The 17,656-nt window shown below is 44.6% G+C and overlaps 1 protein-coding gene across 1 annotated transcript in view; it reads left to right on the top strand.

The window, feature by feature from the left end:
* The window catches only part of LOC138851243 (sodium- and chloride-dependent GABA transporter 1-like), a 131,648-nt gene that overhangs the window by 91,482 nt on the left and 22,510 nt on the right, over positions 1-17,656 (top strand). Inside the window, exons 4-9 of the mRNA XM_070080148.1 lie at positions 3,109-3,295; positions 5,103-5,235; positions 9,883-10,017; positions 10,201-10,304; positions 14,172-14,296; positions 14,544-14,656. Of these exons, the coding sequence (XP_069936249.1) occupies positions 3,109-3,295; positions 5,103-5,235; positions 9,883-10,017; positions 10,201-10,304; positions 14,172-14,296; positions 14,544-14,656 (797 nt within the window). The remainder of the gene's footprint in view (positions 1-3,108; positions 3,296-5,102; positions 5,236-9,882; positions 10,018-10,200; positions 10,305-14,171; positions 14,297-14,543; positions 14,657-17,656) is intronic.

Genomic DNA, 17,656 nt, shown 5'->3' with positions numbered 1-17,656 from the left:
GCTAGTACTGTAAGACACAAGTCATGGCAGCTAGTTCTGTAAGACACAAATCATGGCAGCTAGTTCTGTAAGACACAAGTCATGGCAGCTAGTTGTGTAAGACACAAGTCATGGCAGCTAGTTGTGTAAGACACAAGTTATGGCAGCTAGTTCTGTAAGACACAAGTCATGGCAGCTAGTTCTGTAAGACACAAGTTATGGCAGCTAGTTCTGTAAGACACAAATCATGGCAGCTAGTTGTGTAAGACACAAGTCATGGCAGCTAGTTGTGTAAGACACAAGTCATGGCAGCTAGTTGTGTAAGACACAAGCCATGGCAGCTAGTTCTGTAAGACACAAGCCATGCCAGCTAGTTGTATAAGACACAAATCATGGCAGCTAGTTGTGTAAGACACAAGTCATGGCAGCTAGTTGTGTAAGACACAAATCATGGTAGCTAGTTGTGTAAGACACAAGTCATGGCAGCTAGTTCTGTAAGACACAAGCCATGGCAGCTAGTTGTATAAGACACAAGTCATGGCAGCTGGTTGTGTAAGACACAAATCATGGCAGCTAGTTCTGTAAGACACAAGTCATGGCAGCTAGTTCTGTAAGACACAAGTCGTGGCAGCTAGTTCTGTAAGACACAAGTCATGGCAGCTAGTTGTGTAAGACACAAGTCATGGCAGCTAGTTCTGTATGATACAAGTTATGGCAGCTAGTTCTGTAAGACACAAGTCATGGCAGCTAGTTCTGTAAGACACAAGTCATGGCAGCTAGTTGTGTAAGATACAAGTCATGGCAGCTAGTTGTGTAAGAGACGAGTCATGCCAGCTAGTTCTGTAAGATACAAGTCATGGCAGTTAGTTCAGTAAGACATGAGCCATGGCAGCTAGTTCTGTAAGATACAAGTCATGGCAGCTAGTTCTGTAAGATACAAGTCATGGCAGCTAGTTCTGTAAGACACGAGTCATGGCAGCTAGTTCAGTAAGACACAAGTCATGGCAGCTAGTTCAGTAAGACACAAGTCATGGCAGCTAGTTCAGTAAGACACAAGTCATGGCAGCTAGTTCAGTAAGACACAAGTCATGGCAGCTAGTTCAGTAAGACATGAGCCATGGCAGCTAGTTCTGTAAGACACAAATCATGGCAGTTCTGTAAGACTCATAACACATTACCTCATCCTTCACTGCCGTCGTATATCTCTGCATCTAATCAAATAATAATAAAAAAAATACTGCAAATGGACAATTCGTGATATGCAAATAAAATCTCACAAACATCAATACCAAAATGGCGTCATCAGAGTTGGAGTGTCCTCAGGTGTCCGAAGAAACATGTAAGCCAAAAAAGACTCGCATCCTTCTGTTTTTTTTTTTTTAAGTTTCCCATAAATATGGGAGTGTACTGAGACTTCGACAGGTGGGATTACCACCTGTCGAAGCCTCTGCACGACAGCAGCCAGGTGCGTCCCACGGTGGGACGCACCTGGCTGCTGTCTTGTGCATCTATAAGTCCTGTCTGTCTATCAGCGAGCACGCAGAATTTACCTTCCGGGTCATCACCGTTCTAACGCCCCTTACTTTATCTTCCCTCCTCGCCGACGGCCCCACCTTTGACACAGACTCCCTCTTTGACGTTCTGATAGCAACAGATTTGTTACACTAACTTTGATAATTATACTTTAGCACTGCTCATCGACTTTACTAACTCTACCTGTGTTATACTCTCCACCCTCACTAGTCTCTGATCAAGTATATTAAAGCTCTAGCACGTCCTACCCTTGTGGTCTTAGCGCTTAGTTATGATTATAATAATATTAATGTAAGTGGTGTCGTGTAGCTGCTGATACAGAGGAATCTATGTCTCTATGTCGTGGTAACTGCATTACAGCTTAACACCTGTCATCCTGTTGTTCAGTCACGGCCACTGACTCGTCCGTGGGGAATGGGCACGGACCGTCCACTACAGCAGTAACAGTCTGGTTGATCAGACCCTGATCCGCCACGAGGCCTGGTCTCAGACTGCGCCGTGGGGACGTTGACCCTGGAAACCCTCACCAGGTATACTCCAGGTATACAATCCACGTCAGCAGTTGACGTTCTTACGGTCTGGTGATGCTACAGTAAAGGGTGCGCGCGACGTGTGTGCGCGACGTCGCCGCGCACACACGTCGCCGCACACACACGTCGCCGCGCACACACGTCGCCGAGCACATACGTCGCCGCGCACACACGTCGCCGCGCACACACATCGCCGCGCACACACGTCGCCGCGCACACACGTCGCGCTCTTTACCTGTCCGCCCTCTTACGGGAACCTTATTTACACATTTTCAAAAGTATATTTCGAATTTCCCCGCATTTGCAGTAATATTCCGAAAAAATTGAGAAAGTTGCCATGATTTACGTCACGGAGCCGCGTAATAAATCTTACCTCAGACATTACTATCCAAACACACACACACACACACACACACACACACACACACACACACACACAAATATATTTACCATTTTTTTAAGTGAAGAAAAATCATGGGGATGGGTAGGATGGGTTGTGGGATAGACAGGAAAATAGGTGGGATAGATCAGCCAGAGGGGTGAAGAGATAGGTGTTAAGTAGGTGTCTTGTGTCACCTACTGAGCGGTAGATACATACCTAGTAGTTACGTTCACTCATCACAAAGGCGAAGAGCTCTTGATCCAGGGAACCCGAGCCACCCCTGCAACTTTCTTGGATCAAACCTGGTTGCATCGCCCTTATCTTTTTTCCCCAAGGCCCTGGGTAATACCTGCGGGTTTAGCGTTTCCTCATAACTTTATCAGTAGTAATTATAAAAATGATAATAATAAATAATATTAATAATAAAATACTACTACTACTGCTAATAATAATAATAATAATAATAATAATAATAATAATAATAATAATTACATAATAAATATAATAATAATAATTCCCCTCCAGGTCCTATCATCACCCTCCAAGTCCTAGTCATTGCTCTACCTTCCCCTCTAGATCCACTCATTTTCCCCTCTTGACCCGCCCTTCCCTCTCTACCGACACCCTGGAATCACTACTAATCTCAACCCTCTTCTCACCCTCCGTCGCCGCCCCTGGCGCCAGAGTTGCCGTGGGGGTCGTGTGACAACTGGTGGAACACTGCCACCTGTGTGTCGCCCTACGCCCGTAGTGACCTGGAGTGCTGGGAGGAGTCCTTCAACACCACGGCCAACCAGTCGTTCTGCAGGGTGGGCAACCTCTCCCGGGTCCACGTCCTTAATATCACCGACCCTGTCAAGGAGTTCTGGGAGTAAGTCATGAATGTCGTTCATCCTCTAAAGTGAGTCTTGAATGTCGTTCATCCTCTAAGAGTGAGTCTTAAATGTCGCTCATCCTCTAAGAGTGAATCTTGAATGTCGTTCATCCTCTAAAGCAGTGGTTCCCAAACTGGGGGGTAATGGAGAGGTGACAGAAAAAAAGTTGTGAATTCTGAAAATCAAGAAAACAATGCGGTACCCGGTATGAGGATTATTGTTAACTTTGTCTTAGTATATAAAGTTGTAAAGTAAACCTATTATAAGTAAGTAATAAAGTTAAACCAAATAACAATAAACATCAAAAACTAATATACAGTATTAGAAAAGAAGAAATATATAGCTAAGTGTGTGGAAACCCAAAAGTATTTTAACAAGTATGCTTCAGGACAAAAGTCACTCAGTAGCCCAGATCGACCTGTCCAGTACGTGTCACTCACTTCCTGAGGCTGCCTCTATTTCACACTGTCAGTTTATCTGTGAGCATCAGCCGAGGTAGACATAAGCTGGTATGTATGTGTACTGCCCTGTGCAGTATATAGTTAGTATTTACCCACTGTTACTGTGAATTTGTAGCTATTATTAATTTTATATATAATGTATGTGTGGTTCTTACGTTTTCAATGGTTTTGCTAGGATTAGCAGAGTATGCGAGGCTGTATACGTTCACGTTTAGCCATATATATCAATAATAACAACATTTTGTGAAAGGGGTAACATGCTTTATGTGGCATGTTAAATTGGGTAACAAGCTGAAAAAGTTTGGGAACCACTGCGAGTCTAAAGTGAGTCTTGAATGTAGTTCATCCTCTAAGAGTGAATCTTGAATGTCGTTCATCCTCTAAGAGTGAGTCTCAACATCAGTTCTCAACATGTATGTAACATCACAAACTTACGAGAAATGTTCCACAGTATTTTCTCCTTCATGAGGCTTTTCAAGCCTTTTTTTTTTTTTAGGGAGGTGCAGAATTTTTCCTCACCGAAACTGAGATACGTTCCTGTACCTTCATTAATATTGACTTTGTGTGTGTATGTGTTTCTCACGTTATCCTAGTTATGCAAGAATCGCGAACAAGCGATATAATAAACAAAACAACCACAGAGGGAGTTGAATAATAGCTCTAGGTCTTTCGTGCTGCAATCAACACATCATCAGGAGCTTTCAAAGCTGCAGAAGTGAGGAAAAGATCTCAGCAGATTCGTTACGAGGAACGCTTGTTAAGCAAGCGTCCCTCGGAACGAATCTGCTGAGATATCTTCCTCATTTCTGCAACTTTGCAAGCTCCTGACGATGTGTTGATTTCAGCACGAAAGGCCTAGAGCTATTATTCATTTCCCTCTGTGGTTGTTTTGCACTATCCTAGTTATAAGGCTCATTCAAGTGTATCACTACTCTCTTAGTGGCTTGATGATGGTCCAGGAAGGACCGAAAAGTCTTGTCTTACATTTCCAGTTTGTGGGTCAGTTGTGATTTGAAACTATGTATTTATTTTAAACAGTACAGCATCACCGTAGTCACTCTCTACACTCGGCAGTCAGTCTCTGTAGTAACAACATTCATGACTCCTAGAGGAACCAACAGGTTATTTTCATTCACAATATTCCTCCTTCCCTCGTGTACACAGTAAATAATCAAAACTCCCCTTCATATAAGATTAATTTTCACTCGTAATTAAGTGCTAAGATCATGAGAGTAAACTGGGTTAACTAGCAGGAGGGACGGAGGTAATGGTAAATCAATTGCATGTGTGTTTTGCATGCGTGTAGAGGATGGAGTTGCAAGTGTTGCCTTTGCTCCCACAGAAAACGGGCGCTTCAGATTTCGGAAGGCATTGATCACCCTGGCACCGTACGCTGGGACCTGGCACTCACTCTCCTCGTAGCCTGGATCCTTTGCTACTTCTGCATCTGGAAGGGAGTCAAATGGACTGGAAAGGTGAGTCGACCTGCAGCGAAGTTCCTCGTAGAGTTCGTGTGTGTGTGTGCGTGTGTGTGTGTGTGTGTGTGTGTGTGTGAGCTACCAGTAACACACTAGTTCAGGGGTACCTACCTCCAAGTCTCCTATACACCCAACGTATGGTATAAGTCAGTCACGTTCAATGACCCTTGATTTTCGAAGTGTCTCTCTTTCTCTCTCAGAACTCTGGTGCATTAGAAATAACAGGAATATATAACTGTGATCAGGATTTAACGAGTTTTTTTTTCTCTCGTGAGCAGAGTGTCTGGTTATATTGATTTCGAGTGCAATAAAAAGGGGAAAAAAATAGTTATTCATGGGCGAGCATATGGTGGTGATTAACCAGTGTGTCTGGTCCTGAGATGGTGTGTTGATGCTAGATGTATTGATTAAGACCTTTGGCACCAAAAGAGGAGTGGCACATCAATCAAGCCAGGTTTTTTCTCGGGTGGGGGGGGGTTGACATGATTGATGGTTACCTCACTTGACGCTCACACGCTTCACAAGTTACCAGTCAATCTGCAGAAATTGCCATACACGCTAAACACGTTGCCATGCAGGTTGAACACGCTGCCACACACGCTACGCAGGTTGTCATACACGCTACACAAGCTGCGACACACGCCAAACACGCTGCCATACACGATACGCAGGTTGCCATACACGCTTCTCATAGTATAAGCCAAATTTCATGGCAAAATTATATCGCAATAGATAAGCTCAACTGACTATAATTCGTCAGAGAGAGAGAGAGAGAGAGAGAGAGAGAGAGAGAGAGAGAGAGAGAGAGAGAGAGAGAGAGAGAAAGAAAGAGAACGAGAGGTCTAGGCAGTGTGTTTAGTGTGCAACACTGACAGCAACACTGTACTACTACCTTGCGTAGTAACTCCCTTCATTGACTCGCAGCACTGGGCGGGGGGATGTTCTGACACAGTGGGTGTCACTTCCCACTGCTCTGCCACCCACTTGAACACCACTCAGAGGCTTATATTCATTATATGTCTGCTTAAGAGGTTCATGTATATTTATACAAATAACGGTCTTGTGCTTTTTGTTATTTATGTTTATTATTTTTTACTCAACAACGCTTCGTTAGATTGCATTCCCGTGTTCCTCTGACAAGGCTTCACGTTACTCAACACATTCCAGTGTTCCCACGCTTCATACAAGGCTGCACGTTACTCAACACATTCCAGTGTTCCCACGCTTCATACAAGGCTGCACGTTACTCAACACATTCCAGTGTTCCCACGCTTCATACAAGGCTTCACGTTACTCAACACATTCCAGTGTTCCCACGCTTCATACAAGGCTGCACGTTACTCAACACATTCCAGTGTTCCCACGCTTCATACAAGGCTGCACGTTACTCAACACATTCCAGTGTTCCCACGCTTCATACAAGGCTTCACGTTACTCAACACATTCCAGTGTTCCCACGCTTCATACAAGGCTGCACGTTACTCAACACATTCCAGTGTTCCCACGCTTCATACAAGGCTGCACGTTACTCAACACATTCCAGTGTTCCCACGCTTCATACAAGGCTGCACGTTACTCAACACATTCCAGTGTTCCCACGCTTCATACAAGGCTGCACGTTACTCAACACATTCCAGTGTTCCCACGCTTCATACAAGGCTGCACGTTACTCAACACATTCCAGTGTTCCCAGGCTTCATACAAGACTTCACGCTACTCAACACATTCCAGTGTTCCCACGCTTCATACAAGGCTGCACGTTACTCAACACATTCCAGTGTTCCCACGCTTCATACAAGGCTTCACGCTACTCAACACATTCCAGTGTTCCCACGCTTCATACAAGGCTTCACGTTACTCAACACATTCCAGTGTTCCCACGCTTCATACAAGGCTTCACGTTACTCAACACATTCCAGTGTTCCCACGCTTCATACAAGGCTTCACGCTACTCAACACATTCCAGTGTTTCCACGCTTCATACAAGGCTGCACGTTACTCAACACATTCCAGTGTTTCCACGCTTCATACAAGGCTTCACGTTACTCAACACATTCCAGTGTTTCCACGCTTCATACAAGGCTTCACGTTACTCAACACATTCCAGTGTTTCCACGCTTCATACAAGGCTTCACGTTACTCAACACATTCCAGTGTTTCCACGCTTCATACAAGGCTTCACGTTACTCAACACATTCCAGTGTTTCCACGCTTCATACAAGGCTGCACGTTACTCAACACATTCCAGTGTTTCCACGCTTCATACAAGGCTTCACGTTACTCAACACATTCCAGTGTTTCCACGCTTCATACAAGGCTTCACGTTACTCAACACATTCCAGTGTTTCCACGCTTCATACAAGGCTGCACGTTACTCAACACATTCCAGTGTTCCCACGCTTCATACAAGGCTGCACGTTACTCAACACATTCCAGTGTTTCCACGCTTCATACAAGGCTGCACGTTACTCAACACATTCCAGTGTTCCCACGCTTCATACAAGGCTGCACGTTACTCAACACATTCCAGTGTTCCCACGCTTCATACAAGGCTGCACGTTACTTAACACATTCCAGTGTTCCCACGCTTCATACAAGGCTGCACGTTACTTAACACATTCCAGTGTTCCCACGCTTCATACAAGGCTGCACGTTACTCAACACATTCCAGTGTTCCCACGCTTCATACAAGGCTGCACGTTACTTAACACATTCCAGTGTTCCCACGCTTCATACAAGGCTGCACGTTACTCAACACATTCCAGTGTTCCCACGCTTCATACAAGGCTTCACGTTACTCAACACATTCCAGTGTTCCCACGCTTCATACAAGGCTTCACGTTACTCAACACATTCCAGTGTTTCCACGCTTCATACAAGGCTGCACGTTACTCAACACATTCCAGTGTTCCCACGCTTCATACAAGGCTGCACGTTACTCAACACATTCCAGTGTTCCCACGCTTCATACAAGGCTGCACGTTACTCAACACATTCTAGTGTTCCCACGCTTCATACAAGGCTGCACGTTACTCAACACATTCCAGTGTTCCCACGCTTCATACAAGGCTTCACGTTACTCAACACATTCCAGTGTTTCCACGCTTCATACAAGGCTGCACGTTACTCAACACATTCCAGTGTTTCCACGCTTCATACAAGGCTGCACGTTACTCAACACATTCCAGTGTTTCCACGCTTCATACAAGGCTGCACGTTACTCAACACATTCCAGTGTTTCCACGCTTCATACAAGGCTGCACGTTACTCAACACATTCCAGTGTTTCCATACAAGGCTTCACGTTACTCAACACATTCCAGTGTTTCCACGCTTCATACAAGGCTTACTCAACACATTCCAGTGTTTCCACGCTTCATACAAGGCTGCACGTTACTCAACACATTCCAGTGTTTCCACGCTTCATACAAGGCTTCACGTTACTCAACACATTCCAGTGTTTCCACGCTTCATACAAGGCTTCACGTTACTCAACACATTCCAGTGTTTCCACGCTTCATACAAGGCTTCACGTTACTCAACACATTCCAGTGTTCCCACGCTTCATACAAGGCTGCACGTTACTCAACACATTCCAGTGTTTCCACGCTTCATACAAGGCTTCACGTTACTCAACACATTCCAGTGTTTCCACGCTTCATACAAGGCTGCACGTTACTCAACACATTCCAGTGTTTCCACGCTTCATACAAGGCTGCACGTTACTCAACACATTCCAGTGTTTCCACGCTTCATACAAGGCTGCACGTTACTCAACACATTCCAGTGTTTCCACGCTTCATACAAGGCTGCACGTTACTCAACACATTCCAGTGTTTCCACGCTTCATACAAGGCTGCACGTTACTCAACACATTCCAGTGTTCCCACGCTTCATACAAGGCTTCACGTTACTCAACACATTCCAGTGTTTCCACGCTTCATACAAGGCTTCACGTTACTCAACACATTCCAGTGTTTCCACGCTTCATACAAGGCTTCACGTTACTCAACACATTCCAGTGTTTCCACGCTTCATACAAGGCTTCACGTTACTCAACACATTCCGGTGTTCATCTGTCTCACTCATGGCTTCACGTTATTCAACACTGGTTTCTGAAGCTTGTGTTTCTTATGAATGTAAGGAATGGAAATGGTGAGGTATAGATAGTTTGTACTGGTGAAGTGTGCTGTGTGTACTGGTAGTGTGTACTGAGAGTGTGTACTGGTAATATGTACTGAGAATTGATACTGTTCGTATGTAGTGGTGGTGTGTAATAGTGATGTGTACCGGTAATGTGTACTGTTAACATGTAGTGGTGTGTACTGGTAGTGTGTAGTGTTCGTATGTACTGGTGATGTGCACTGGTCGTGTGTACTGTTTGTATGTAGTGGTGTGTACTGGTAGCGTATACTGTTCGTATGTAGTGGTGGTGTGTACTAGTAGTGTGTACTGGTAGTGTTTACCGTTCGTATGTAGTGGTGATGTGTACTGGTAGTGTGTACTGATGGTGCATACTGGTAGTGTGTACTGGTGGTGTGTAATGTTCGTATGTAGTGGTGGTGTGTACTGGTAGTGTGTACTGTTCGACTGCTCCCATGTACACCGGTGCACGGGATATGCTGAACACCGTGTTCTCCAACAGGTTGTGTACTTCACAGCACTCTTCCCGTACCTGCTGATGTTCATCCTGTTCATCCGAGGCGTGACTCTTCCCGGCGCCATGACTGGGATTCGCTACTACCTCATCCCCGATATCGACAAACTGAAGGATATCACGGTAAGTACTCAGTAACGTACTCAGGAACGTAACAACAAGCAACATGGGGCCTATTGGCCCACGCTAGGCAGGCCTAACTCATTCATGTTTCCGGCCCCTATGCAGGGTTACAACGGAACAGATAAAAAAAAAATGACACGGACGTAAGAGGAAAAAAATGACTCACACTGATTTGGTCAACAGGTGTGGGTGGAGGCAGTGTCGCAGGTGTTCTGGTCCTATGCACTTGTCCTGGGCTCCCTCATCGCTCTGGGTTCCTACAACAAATTTGATAATAACTGCTACCGGTGAGTGGAACCCAAACACCTACAGTGTCCACGATAGTAAATTCAAATTCAAAAAACTATTTCTTTGCAGTAAAATATAGTAAAGCACAAAGGAAGCTACTAGCATGCAAGAGCGTAACACTCACAGTGTCCACGATATTGAGTGAAAATACCCGAAGCGCCCACGATGCTAATTCTAAACACTCTTACTGTCCACAACACTAAATCCAAACACTCTTACTATCACAATAATGAATGTAAACACTTACTGTCCACAACACTAAACACAAACACTCTTATTATCAGGAAGATACTAGCGAAATTCCAGAAATAATAAATTATGTAAAATAGGACGATAATAAACTATGCACGATGGGAGTAACTAGTGACATGGTCCTCAAACAATTAGAGAAATTAAAACCTAACAAATCCCCAGGTCCTGATGAACTGTTTACAAGGGTTTTAAAGGAATGTAAAGAGGAACTTAACATACCTTTGGCTAATCTTTTCAACATATCACTACAAAGTGACATAGTGCCTGATAAGTGGAAAATGGCAAAGGCAATATTTAATTACAAGGCAGGTGACAGGTCCTTGGCTTCGAACTATAGACCAATAAGCCTTACCTCCATAGTGGGAAAATTTATGGAATCAATAATTGCCGAAGCAATTCGTAGCCATCTTGATAGGCACAGATTGATTAATGAATCTCAGCACGGTTTTACAAAGGGGCGTTCCTGTCTTAAGAATTTACTAACTTTTTTCATTAAGATGTTTGAGGAGGTAGATCATGGTAATGAATATGATATTGTGTATATGGACTTCAGTAAGGCTTTCGACAGAGTTCCACATCAGAGGCTACTGAGGAAACTTAAGGCACACGGAATAGGAGAAATTTTTTCCTGGGCAGAGGCATGGTTGACAAATAGGCAGCAGAGAGTTTGCATAAATGGGGAGAAATCAGAATGGGGGCACGTCACAAGTGGTGTTCCACAGGGGTCATTGTTGGGCCCGTTGTTGTTCACAATTTACATAAACGACATAGATGAGGGAATAAATAGCGACATAAGCAAATTTGCTGATGACACCAAAATAGGCCGTCCAATTCATTCTAATGAGGACACTAGAGCACTCCAGGATGATTTGAATAGACTGTTGGAGTGGTCGGAGAAGTGGCAGATGCAGTTTATTAAAGATTGAGACACTTATGCAACATATGGTTTTTTAAACCATTCCTCACATGTAGTTTATTATAGACAAATGTAAAGTTCTAAATATTGGACAGGAAAATAACCATGCCACATATAAACTAAATAATGTAGATCTTAATATTACTGATTGCGAAAAGGATTTGGGAGTTCTGGTTAGCAGTAATCTAAAACCAAGACAACAGTGCATAAGTGTTGGCAATAAAGCTAACAGAATTCTTGGCTTCATATCAAGAAGTATAAATAATAGAAGTCATCAGGTTGTTCTTCAACTCTGTACATCCTTGGTTAGGCCTCATTTAGATTATGCTGCACAGTTCTGGTCACCGCATTAGAGAATGGATATAAATGCACTGGAAAACGTACGGAGGAAGATGACAAAGATGATCCCGCGTACCAGAAATCTTCCTTGTGAAAACAGACTGAGGAGGGCCCTGAATATGCACTCTCCGGAAAGGCGTAGAATTAGGGATGATATGATTGAGGTGTATAAATGGAAGACAGGAATAAATAAAGGGGATGTAAATAGCGTGCTAAAAATATCTAGCCAAGACAGGACTCCCAGCAATGGTTTTAAGTTGGAAAAATTCAGATACAAGAAGGATATAGGAAAGTACTGGTTTGGTAATAGAGTTGTGGATGAGTGGAACAAACTCTCGAGTACCGTCATAGAAGCTAAAACGTTGTGTAGTTTGAAAAATAGGTTAGATAAATACATGAGTGGGTGTGGGTGGGTGTGAGTTGGACCTGACTAGCTTGCGCTACTAGGTCAGATGCCGTGCTCCTTCCTTAAGTGGATGTGACCTGGACCCGACTAGGTTGGGTCAGTGGCATAAGCCGGTAGGCGGCTTGGACCTGCCTCCCATGGGCCAGTCGGCCTGGTGTAGTGCTCCTTCTTTCTTATGTTCTTATGCACAACACTAGACACACTTTTACTATCCACACTACTGAATACACTCTTACTATCCACACTACTGAATACACTCTTATTATCCACAACACTGAATACACGCTCTTACTATTCACACTACTGAATCTAAACACTATTACTATCCACAACAACGAAGATAAACACTCTCAGTGCCAACAACTTTGAATCCAACACTCATACTACTCACGGTAGCCAACTAAAAGAATAGCGTTTCGGAAGAAAAGCTTGTGGTAGACATTTCTCTCTGTGTAGAGCTTTGTCAAGTTATGTTTCGCTCTGTGTAGAGCTTTGTCAAGTTATGTTTCGCCCTGTGTAGAGCTTTATCAGGGCATGACAGAGCATAGTCAACAACTTGCATCTACGTAGACTTCAGAGTTTCCTTGAGTTACCCTTCTGTGTGTTGTATTAGGGGTAACTGCTTAAAAGTTATCCCTATTTTTTTTTGTCAGCTTTTGTGGAAGTTATATGTGAAATTTTCATTCATGTATTGTAAATAATAATAATAATAATAATAATAATAATAATAATAATAATAAAAATAATAATAATAATATTATTATTATTATTATTATTATTATTATTATTATTATTATTATTATTATTATTATTATTATTATTATTATTAAGAGCTAAACTCATAGGAATAAATACATCACCTGGTTGGTGAATATAATGAGGTTTGATCGGAGGAAGAGGAGGATAAATTCAGTTCCTCGAATCAAGAGCACTTGTTTAGGGGCCGCTCACACTGAGGTCCTCTTCAGCAGACAGCTGACAGAAATGTTCATACACAACACTCATGTCGTGTGTTGCTGTCCCAATGTCACATTTAAGGGAGGGCTCTTGATCCAAGTGATTGAATCAAGCTTGATTAGCCTCCCTTTCCTCATCCCCTCTCAGGTGATGTGTGAGCCCCCTTACGGGTTTAGCACTTGGAATCTTTTTTTGTACACGGCTCGTGCACTGATTCAGTGCACGCGCAGGCGGAAACGTTCCTCCTGCGTAGTAGGCTTCATCAGTCAAATTCAGAGGAAATACAGATAGCTGAGTGTAGCCTATGTCTCTGTCACGGCTCTGCCTGTCTGTACTGCTGTGTTGCGTCATTGTGACGTGCACCTGTGTTGCGTCATTGTGACGCGCACCTGTTTTCCGTCATTGTGACGTGCACCTGTGTTCCCTCATTGTGACGTGCACATGTGTTGCGTCATTGTGACGTGCGCCTGTGTTGCGTCATTGTAACGTGTATGTGTGTTGCCTCATTGTGACGTGCACCTGTGTTGCCTCATTGTGACGTGCACGTGTTGCGTCATTGTGACGTGCGCCTGTATTGCGTCATTGTAACGTGTATGTGTGTTGCCTTAGTGTGATGTGCACCTGTGTTGCTTCATTGTGACGTGCACCTGTGTTGCCTCATTGTGATGTGCACCTGTGTTCCGTCGTTGTGACGTGCACCTGTGTTGCCTCATTGTGATGTGCACCTGTGTTCCGTCATTATGACATGCACATGTGTTGCCTTATTGTGACGTGCACCTGTGTTGCCTCATTGTGACGTGTATGTGTGTTGCCTTAGTGTGACGTGCACCTGTGTTGCCTTATTGTGACGTGCACCTGTGTTCCATCACTGTGATGTGCACCTGTGTTTCCTCATTGTGACGTGCACCTGTGTTTCCTCATTGTGACGTGCACCTGTGTTGCTTCATTGTGACGTACACTTGTGTTGCATCATTGTGACGTGCACCTGTTTTGCAGCGACTCTCTCATCCTGTGCACCATCAACTCGTGCACCTCCTTCTTCGCCGGCTTCGTCATCTTCTCGGTGGTAGGCTTCATGGCAGAGCAACAGCAGAAGGAAGTGGCAGACGTGGCCGCGTCAGGTGAGTCCTCACACACACACACACACACACACACACACACAGATTGGTCAGTCTTATTCATATATTGTACACGGTGTGTGAAGCAGATACAGTAGTAACGTTTACGTGTACAACAGAGTACACAAATAACCTGCACATGGGAGGGAAAAGCTTATGTATTGTATATTGTTCCAGTATTGTGCCTTTTATTTTTTGGGCTCTTTACAAGAGAGAGAGAGAGAGAGTACAGGTCATGATGTGCTCACAGGTCCCGGCCTGGCCTTCCTGGCTTATCCGTCAGCAGTACTGCAGCTGCCTGTGTCGCCGCTCTGGTCTGCACTCTTCTTCCTCATGTTTCTTATGCTGGGACTCGACTCTCAGGTAAGTTCACCTCACCTTCCGCTAAGCTCGCTTCATCTTCCACTAAGCTCGCCTCACCTTCCGCTAAGCTCGCCTCACCTTCCGCTAAGCTCGACTCACCTTCCGCTAAGTTCCGGCCACCTTCACCCACCAATAACTACAGTACTTGTCACACATCTGTTTATCATCCAGGCTGAGTGACCGTGCGGGCTTTCTTAGGTCCCGCATCGGCTTTCTTCAGGTAGATGGATAAATGACTTACATATATACATGAAACTCACATTGTTACACATTCCGGGTGAGTTTATCTTAGATGCTGTAGTATACTACCTCTAGTTACTTCTAAGGCTGCTTATATCAAGCGAATTACTTCAAATAACACGCCGAAACTCGCTAGTCTATCAGATAACAATTTTAGATATTTGTAGATTTTAAAACTGGATTCCGTTCATGAACTGTCTTCACAGACTCCCGTTCATGGACTGTCTTCACAGACTCCCGTTCATGGACTGTCTTCACAGACTCCCGTTCATGGACTGTCTTCACAGACTCCCGTTCATGGACTGTCTTCACAGACTCCCGTTCATGGACTGTCTTCACAGACTCCCGTTCATGGACTGTCTTCACAGGCTTACGTTCATGAACTGTCTTCACTGACTTACGTTTATGAATTGTCTTCACTGACTTACGTTCATGAACTGACTTATGTTCATGAACTGCCTTCACTGACTCCCGTTCATGGACTGTCTTCGCAGACTTACGTTCATGAACTGTCTTCACAGACATATAATGGTATTTTTTGTCAAGTCTTATATACAAATTCTTGGGTTTGTATTCCACTTGAAGGCAAATTTAATTGGATGTCTAAAGAATTGAATTATTTCTAAATGACAAATATGCAGTTAGCTGTTACCCTCTAATTACCTTTTAAAATAGCTTTGGTATCACTGATTTTCATATAGAGTAGTGTAGCAGCACTGCTGGTGTTCCCACCGTGTAACTATCACACAGCCTAGTCTAGCAGCACACTTCTGGTGCTCCCACTGTGTAACTATCATATAGCCAGTGTAGCAGTACACTGTTGGTGTTCCCACTTTGTAACAATCATACAGCCTAGTGTATCAGCACTCTGCTGATGTTCCCACTGCCTAGTGTTCCCACTGTGTAACTATCACGCAACCTCATACAGCCTAGTGTATCAGCACTCTGCTGATGTTCCCACTGTGTAACTATCACACAGCCTAGTGCAGCAACACACTGCTGGTGTTCCCACTGTGTAACTATCACACAACCTAGTGCAGCAACACACTGCTGGTGTGTCCACTATGTAACTATCACACAGCCTAGTGCAGCAACACACTGCTGGTGTTCCCACTATGTAACTATCACACAGCCTAGTGCAGCAACACACTGCTGGTGTTCCCACTGTGTAACTATCACACAGCCTAGTGCAGCAACACACTGCTGGTGTTCCCACTGTGTAACTATCACACAGCCTAGTGCAGCAACACACTGCTGGTGCTCCCACTGTGTAACTATCACACAGCCTAGTACAGCAACACACTGCTGGTGTTCCCACTGTGTAACTATCACACAGCCTAGTGCAGCAACACACTGCTGGTGTTCCCACTGTGTAACTATCACACAGCCTAGTACAGCAACACACTGCTGGTGTTTCCACTGTGTAACTATCACACAACCTAGTGCAGCAACACACTGCTGGTGTTCCCACTGTGTAACTATCACACAGCCTAGTGCAGCAACACACTGCTGGTGTTCCCACTGTGTAACTATCACACAGCCTAGTGCAGCAACACACTGCTGGTGTGTCCACTATGTAACAATCACACAGCCTAGTGCAGCAACACACTGCTGGTGTTCCCACTGTGTAACTATCACACAGCCTAGTGCAGCAACACACTGCTGGTGTTCCCACTGTGTAACCACACAACCTAGTGCAGCAACACACTGCTGATGTTTCCACTGTGTAACTATCACACAACCTAGTGCAGCAACACACTGCTGGTGTTCCCACTGTGTAACTATCACACAGCCTAGTGCAGCAACACACTGCTGGTGTGTCCACTATGTAACAATCACACAGCCTAGTGCAGCAACACACTGCTGGTGTTCCCACTGTGTAACTATCACACAGCCTAGTGCAGCAACACACTGCTGGTGTGTCCACTATGCAACAATCACACAGCCTAGTGCAGCAGCACACTACTGGTGTTCCCACTGTGTAACTAACACACAGCCTAGTGCAACAACACACTGCTGGTGTTCCCACTGTGTAACTATCACAAAGCCTAGTGCAGCAACACACTGCTGGTGTGTCCACTATGTAACAATCACACAGCCTAGTGCAGCAACACACTGCTGGTGTTCCCACTGTGTAACTATCACACAGCCTAGTGCAGCAACACACTGCTGGTGTTCCCACTGTGTAACCACACAACCTAGTGCAGCAACACACTGCTGGTGTTCCCACTGTGTAACTACACAACCTAGTGCAGCAACACACTGCTGATGTTCCCACTGTGTAACTATCACACAGCCTAGTGCAGCAACACACTGCTGGTGCGTCCACTATGTAACTATCACACAGCCTAGTGCAGCAACACACTGCTAGTGTTCCCACTGTGTAACTATCACACAGCCTAGTGCAGCAACACACTGCTGGTGTTTCCACTGTGTAACCACACAACCTAGTGCAGCAACACACTGCTGATGTTCCCACTGTGTAACTATCACACAACCTAGTGCAGCAACACACTGCTGGTGTTCCCACTGTGTAACTATCACACAGCCTAGTGCAGCAACACACTGCTGGTGTGTCCACTATGTAACAATCACACAGCCTAGTGCAGCAACACACTGCTGGTGTTCCCACTGTGTAACTATCACACAGCCTAGTGCAGCAACACACTGCTGGTGTTCCCACTGTGTAACTATCACACAGCCTAGTGCAGCAACACACTGCTGGTGTTCCCACTGTGTAACTATCACACAGCCTAGTGC

Source organism: Cherax quadricarinatus, unplaced genomic scaffold (assembly GCF_038502225.1).
Source record: "Cherax quadricarinatus isolate ZL_2023a unplaced genomic scaffold, ASM3850222v1 Contig173, whole genome shotgun sequence".
Classification (NCBI taxonomy): domain Eukaryota; kingdom Metazoa; phylum Arthropoda; class Malacostraca; order Decapoda; family Parastacidae; genus Cherax; species Cherax quadricarinatus.
Note: the sequence above shows the minus strand (reverse complement) of the source record. Positions and strands in the feature narration are given on the sequence as shown.